General features: G+C 49.7%; 1 protein-coding gene across 6 annotated transcripts in view; it reads left to right on the top strand.

Moving 5' to 3' along the window:
- The window catches only part of GOLGA1 (golgin A1), a 37,679-nt gene extending 31,143 nt beyond the window's left edge, over positions 1-6,536 (top strand). For 3 of the 6 annotated variants that reach the window (XM_025051301.1, XM_025051302.1, XM_025051303.1), the window contains 5 exons: positions 297-440; positions 2,327-2,386; positions 2,977-3,147; positions 3,689-3,775; positions 4,318-6,536. In XM_025051301.1, coding sequence (XP_024907069.1) covers positions 297-440; positions 2,327-2,386; positions 2,977-3,147; positions 3,689-3,775; positions 4,318-4,422 — 567 coding nt within the window. In that variant the 3' untranslated portion in view covers positions 4,423-6,536. Of the gene's footprint in view, positions 1-296; positions 441-2,271; positions 2,387-2,976; positions 3,148-3,688; positions 3,776-4,317 lie in introns of those variants that run through there. The other 3 variants (XR_003048234.1, XM_006917958.3, XM_015594296.2) reach the window with 3 other exon arrangements.
- Positions 6,537-6,893: the final 357 nt, after the last annotated feature.

The raw sequence follows: 6,893 nt of genomic DNA, 5'->3' as shown, positions 1-6,893 counted from the left end.
GGTGCCTAACCGACTAGGAGATTGCGAGTCTTGAGAAGCCCTTTGGAGGTGGCAGCAGCTGTCAGTGCTCAGGCGGTAAAGCCCTTTCCTTCCGAGCATACTCACTACATGGCATCTGATTGTCCCTCGGGAGGTGCTCGCGGGCCTCACCAGAGCTGGTTTGCGTCCCGGCCAGCTGCCTGTTGGAGCGGACCAGTCCCACCTTTGGAACGAGTCTGCTCTCCTTCCCCGTGGACCTGTGCCTTACATTGACCGTCACCGGTCCTGGCTCTCAACTTGCTGCCACCACCCTGTAGGCAGCCTCGAGGGCCATGCAGGATTCCACGTTCCGACTTACGGCTACGGAGGGAATACCTAATGGCGAGGTTGGGGCCACAGATCTGGGGCGGCTACAGGAGGAAAAACAGGACTTGGAGCGGCAACTTCTAGAGAAAAACAAGGTGAGGATGCCCTTCGCCTCGGCTGTTTATATCTTTGCTCAGTCCCTTCTGAGAGTTTTGCCGACACCCCTGGGCACCTCACGGGGGAGACGCGACCTCACTCCTTAGAAGGGCTTCTCCCCGCTTCCCTCTGCTCCTTCCCCCCGCATTGCCTTCTCCCTTTCACACCTCCCCAGTCTTCTCCTGCGCCCCCCGACCCGACATGCCATTCAGAGCATGAGAGCTTGGGCAGTAGCAGGTCTGGGTGTTCCCAGCCACCTCTGCCATCACCAGCTGGGTCATATTGGACCCATATTGTCTCCTTACCCACGGACGTCCTTTCTACAGCTGTCCCCTTCTGCTGTCCCCGGCACTCTCTCTGCTGTCCCCAGCAGCCCCTCTCAGGCACCCTGGCCTTGCCTTTCTGTGAATATCAAGTACCCGCCTGCCTCAGGGCCTTCGTACTTGCTGAGCCTTCCATCCAAAATATTCTCCCCCAGTTATCCTCGCCTCCATTATGGTATCGTTTTGTCAGTGAGGCTCCCCAGCTATCCCGTCAGCCCTCACCGCCAGAACCCCTACCCCTGCCTTGCTTTTTCTCTCCATGCCGATATATTGTATATTTGGTTTGGACACTTTTGGCTCCTGAGAGCATACATTTCTTGTTTGTTTGTTTGTTTATTGGCTATTTCCTCAGCCTCTAGGACAGTGTTTGGCACATAGTAGGGACTCAGTATTTGTTGGATGAATTAGCGAAATGAGCCTAAAACCTAGAAAATCAAGTAACATAAAATAAAATAGCAAATGTACTTTTTGAGGAATGTCTAACCTCATGATCAAACGAGAATGCCAGCTGAAACAACACGTCACCATTTCGTGAGCTGGGGCGTTAGAGGCAGTTAAAAGTGCTTGACAGGACTTTCACGCTCCTCTGGCCCAGTCCTCCCATCCCTCAAGAGAGACCGTGGAGATAACCTCTCTCGAGAAAAGAAAGCATACTATGGCTTTGTTCAAAAATAGAAACAGCTACACAACTAGACATGGGGCGTCCCCTAGAGTTACTGTCACATTAAAAGTGACAATTAGGAAACTGTAGAAAGCTGTGAAAACTCTGATAAATGTAAAATACCATTCAAAATTCTAGATGCTTGATGCAAGAATGGTGACGGACTAGAAGTCCACAGGAAAAACTCATTTTCATACGTCGTTGTGAGGCTTTGGAATAATTTTTATTTAAAAATTTTCCTGTATTGCTGGTTATACAGTAAATTTTTCATTGAGAAAACATTGGGAATGTGTAGTAAATTGTATTTAAGGCTTATAATTAAACACACTTAAAATAGATAAGTAAAAGACATAAAACCCAGTGTTGGTGAGCTACGCAGAAGAAACACGATCTTTTACACTGTTCAAAATAAGCATCGAGTCACAGTGTTTCAGGGCAGCGGCGGTAATGACGAGAGCCGTAAATGTCGGTCTGAGTCCTGCTTGGGGATCATAGTACATGCATATAATTCCGAAGGGCTGACTAGTCCGTACAGAGGTGTTTCCAGCTGTGCTACTTATGGAGGCGCGCTCCGGAGGCAGTCCTGAGGACAGAGCCCCTGGGGAGGGTGGGACAGCAGGGCGCTCACGTGCTCTGCAGAGGGGTATGTGATGACATGGTGGCCATTGATGGCATTGCCAAGAGCAAGTGTGTGCACAGCAGCTGCGTGTGAGGGACAGAGCCCAGCGCAGAAGACATACAGGTGTGACAGCACAAGCCTCTCAGGAGACCAGGCAGGGACTTCTAATAGTTGTCTGGGTACCCAAGAGAGCATCTGTCTGTCCTGTTGTCCTTTGCTCCTTAAAGATGGTGAGATGTACATTTAATGGACGGCTTTTCGCGGGGTGGGGGTTTGTCTCAGACCATAAAGCAGATGCAGCAGAGGATGCTGGAACTCAGAAAGACGCTGCAGAAGGAACTGGTGAGTGCCCCTGTCCTCCCCGCTGCCTGCGCCCTCCCTGCCCTCTGGTTCTCCTGGGGTCCCTCGGTGCCTAGTGATGACGCTCGCAGGTGATTGCAAGGCGTCTCTGGGAGGTCAGATGTCACCTAGTAGGACAGTGTCCCTGCCAGCTTGAACATACCTTTACAGTGGCTATGTGGCCTCAGGCTTGTGCCTTCCTCCGAGCCTGTGTATTGTCAGGGGAGTCAGTGAGGTGACTTGTGCGCCACATGCGGATGGCAGAGTGGCAGGCCCTGAAATGGGAGGAGAGCAGCACCCCTCCCCTGGCTGGGTGCTCACTGCCCCCGGACATGCATCCTGACACAGATAAAGGAGATGTCGGAACTTCTGCAGGTGGCCTCTCTCCTTTCAGCCGTCCACCCCGTGTGGAGGGGCTGAGCCTTCTTCATATGCTGGCGCTTCCTCCCAGGGGGCGGCCCATTCACCTTACTGTGCGTAGGGGGTGGCAGAGGACCAACAGGTGATCACAGGGTAGGCCAGGCGAATCTCCCGTGTGATTTTAAGAAGCGTCTTGAGTGGCTCAGTATAGCATCTTTCCATTGGTTTTTCAGAAAATCAGGCCCGATAGTGAGCTTTTTGAAGTCCGGGAGAAGCCCGGCCCTGAGATGGCAAACATGGCCCCTTCTGTCCCGAATAACACTGACCTGACTGATGCCCGCGAGATCAACTATGAGTACCTTAAACACGTGGTTTTAAAATTCATGTCCTGTCGGGAATCTGAGGTAAAGGGCGTCCGAGTTGCCTTTTGGGTAGAGTTCCACCCGAGGGCCTGGCTCACATGCCCAAGCCCCGCATGGCCTTCTACCAAGGCCACTTCTTCCTTCCTCTCCAGCCTTCCAATTTGGCCACCAGTGTGGACACTTAGTCATTTCTCCAGCTGGCATTGACCTGCTGATTGAGCAGCAAGCAGGGGCGGGGGTGGGGGGACCTAGAGGGACTGGCTCCTGGGAGGACATGTGGGTCGAATGCTGAGGCCAGAGGCCAAGGGACCAAATCCGCCTACTGAGCAGCCCCGCCAAAAGAGCAGGGTCGCTGTGTGGCTGTCCTGGTGATCTGGCCAGTCCCCGAGGTGGACGAAGGAGGGGGAGAAAAAGAACCTGTCATTGCCATCAACCTCAGAATGGCCACCTGCACCCTCCACGTGTTCCTGCCCACCGAGCCAGGAGCACACACCAGGGGCAGAACCAGAAAGCTGCCACTTAGCCCCGAGCCACCCCTCCACCCCCAGTGGAGTCCCAGGCAGCAACACTTGCTTTGTTTCAGGCTTTTCATCTTATAAAAGCTGTGTCAGTGCTGCTGAACTTTTCACAAGAGGAAGAGAACATGCTCAAAGAAACTCTGGAGTACAAGGTAGGGCTTCCTGGTCTGCTGTCCCTTCCAAAAATGGGGTCAGTGATCCCACACCAGCAAACAGGAGCAGCCACGGCTGTGCCATCAGCTTAGAGGGCACTCTCGGAGGACGAACCTGACTCGGGCAGTGTTCACTGAGGACGAGCTTCGTGCCTGCAGCTCGGTCTGTGCTCTGCTTGACCAACAGACCTTGTTTTCCAGAGCACTTTTATTGATATCACTTCATCAGTTGCCCTAGGTCTGGCCCAGCACCCCGACTTAGAAATATATATATTCAAAAAGTATCTGCATCAATTATAAATAGAAAAAAATTTAAGGAAAAAATACCTATAATTCCACCACCTTGTGCTTATCGGCTCAGATTTCCTCCTGTTTCCCTCCTGTGCTTGGAATGGGCTCTGAGCCCTCCAGACGTTACTGCCGCATGGTCTTCACTGCTCTGCTCACAGCCAGTCAGGATGCCCGGGCAGGATGGGGGTGGCCCAGGGGTGGGGACGGGGCTCTTTCAGCTCCCTCTGCCCTAGTCCTGATTCTCATCTCAGGAGCCTTTCCCGTTCCAAACACAGATGTCATGGTTTGGGTCCAAGCCAGCTCCCAAGGGCAGCATCCGGCCGTCTATCTCCAACCCTCGGACACCGTGGTCCTAGATGGAACTACCCAAGGACGGAGCTCTATGGGCTGCCCCATTTTCCGTGAAAAGAACACTGACACACCAGTCTGGGTGGGTTTTTAATCACTGTCGCTGCAGTATTTTGTACAAGTATCTAAACATTGTTTACAAGACTTAAGGCCCACTTCCCTGCAGACTGCTATGAACCTCAGGAGGTAGCTAATCCTGTCATTCTGGTCACAAATGGGAGGGTCCTGGCACTACCCACGTTTCCAGTGCTGCTGAAATCCCAGCCCTGGCCAGCACCCATCCGCACCTGAGTCCTCTGACTTTACTGTTAGCACGGAAAGCTGAAGCCGTCCGCATCTGGCAGAGAGGAGGCGGCCGATCCATCACGTAGCAACGACTCTGGACGTAGCTTGCCCTTTGGAATGATGCCCAGCACGCCTGGCTCACCTGGTTCTGCCAGGGAGAGCCAACTCAGCAGAGGGGCTTTTAAAAATTGTCCTTCTCTGTTAGCATGTTGGGTGGGGTTCAGACGAGTTAGAAGAGGCTTTTTAATCCTTCCTCTCAAAACATTATTTTACCTTGTTTCTCAAACCACCATGAACTTTAGATGTATAAATCTTTAAGATGCTCTGGGACCAGTGTGGATTAATGAATATGCAGCTTTCTGTCAGTATCTCATTTTACTGAAGAAAACTAGCAAATATATAAAAAGATCCTTAGTACCAAATATACTCAATTGCCTTTCTAATGAATGTACTTGTCCTGCATAGGTAAACCACTTTTAACTATTTTTTTATAGCTCAAGTTCTTTGCTCTTATAAACATGTTTTCTGTTGTAAAAGCCATTTAATGGCGTTCTTAAAGGAAAATCAGAGCATCAAGAGAAAACTGTTTCTAACGTTGGGATTCTTGCCCCTTTGTAATTCGCTGGCATCCTATGGCATCCGCTTCCCTCTGAAGCAGTGGTGGTATTTCATTCGCTCTGCTCTTAATTCTGGGTTGTTAGCACTGAGCAAGCACTAATCACATGTTTTCTGTTAAGCACAGACCGCTGTATTCAGAGAGGCAGCAGCTGTCCCTCCCTCAAGCCCTGACCAAAACATTGGAGGTGGTCTGCCCTGTATGTGGAGCCACCAGCTCTCCCTCACCCTACCCCCCAAATATTTAAGATGACAGTACATATGTGGTGTCCAGATAGCCCCCAACTGGCTGCAGGACTTGATAGTATACAGATGGCTCTGGTAATGACTGATGAAAAGTTGTATTCGTTATTAAAGAAAAGGGAACGTGCTTGCCCTGGATAACCACAAAATCAAACAAATCTAAAGGGAAACCGTTTATTTAGTTTGAGGAAAGTTTCGCTGGTCAAATAAAAATAGCTGGAGCTCCTAACTCCGTTGTTATCCCATGATGTAAAGTTCTGTTTCTCAATTACACTTAGGGTTAAAATATCTCAGAAAAACAAGGCTCTTACGGAGTTAACCTGCTACATTTTCACGGGCCTGAGTAGCAAGGGCAGCATCACCCTCGTCCCACCTGGGCTCTGCCATCCCAGTGACCCATTCTTCAGTCTCCTCCCATGACTCCTCCCTGCCAATGTCTGTCCTGTTCAGAATGCTATTTTCCATTTATCTGGTGGGGACACAAAACAGGAGTCCCTTCTGTTCCGTTATTTTGATGAGGAAGAGGTAGCTTTACTACCTGTTCCAGAGTTCCGAAGGTCAGGCAGTTCAGGGCTTGCCACAGGCAGCTACAACACACCTGCAGGAGCCCGTTCAACTCTGGTGGCCTCACAGCCCCCCCCAACCCCGGGCAGGTGTAGGTGTGGCTGTGGGGCCCATCACTCGGTCTGTACTTGCTTAGAGAGGATGCATTTTGATTAGGCGTTCCTCCTGCATGTTGAATTTTTTTCAGCTTTAAGAGTGGAGTAACTTCAGATTTAATGCACTTTCACTTGTATAAACATTCTGTGAGAGACAGTATATGACCCTTTATATGAGCATTGGATCTGGATCTCTCCCTCCATGTTGTAAATAGGGATTATATTATCTAAAATTGCTGTAGAAAAATTATTTGTGGTGCAATATACTTTTTGATTAAAGCTCTTCAATCCAGATGCAACTACAGTGGGTTTTACTGATAGTTTGGTGTCAATATTTCTTTGACTTAATAAATTTAGTACATTGTGTCTCATATTCAGTACTTCAAGGGTTACATAGCATGTGTTTTGGAAAGAATCTCCCCACATAGGGTTTGCATGAATAAATATATGCAATTTAATGAGCCAGCAGCCTAGGTCTACCTCCCAAGAATAGTGGGGGTTCTGCAGGAGTTGGGAGGACTGTGTCACTTTGGTCACAGTCTATCTCCAAGGCCCACAGAATGCAAACTATTTATGTATTAAAAAGGAAAGAAAAGCATCTTTACTCTTTGAAGAGGCTCTTGTTAGTATTTATAGGGCACAAAATGTTCTTTTTATATCTATAGGCTGACTACGTT

This window comes from Pteropus alecto, unplaced genomic scaffold (assembly GCF_000325575.1).
Source record: "Pteropus alecto unplaced genomic scaffold, ASM32557v1 scaffold67, whole genome shotgun sequence".
NCBI classification, from domain to species: Eukaryota; Metazoa; Chordata; class Mammalia; order Chiroptera; family Pteropodidae; genus Pteropus; species Pteropus alecto.
Note: the sequence above shows the minus strand (reverse complement) of the source record. Positions and strands in the feature narration are given on the sequence as shown.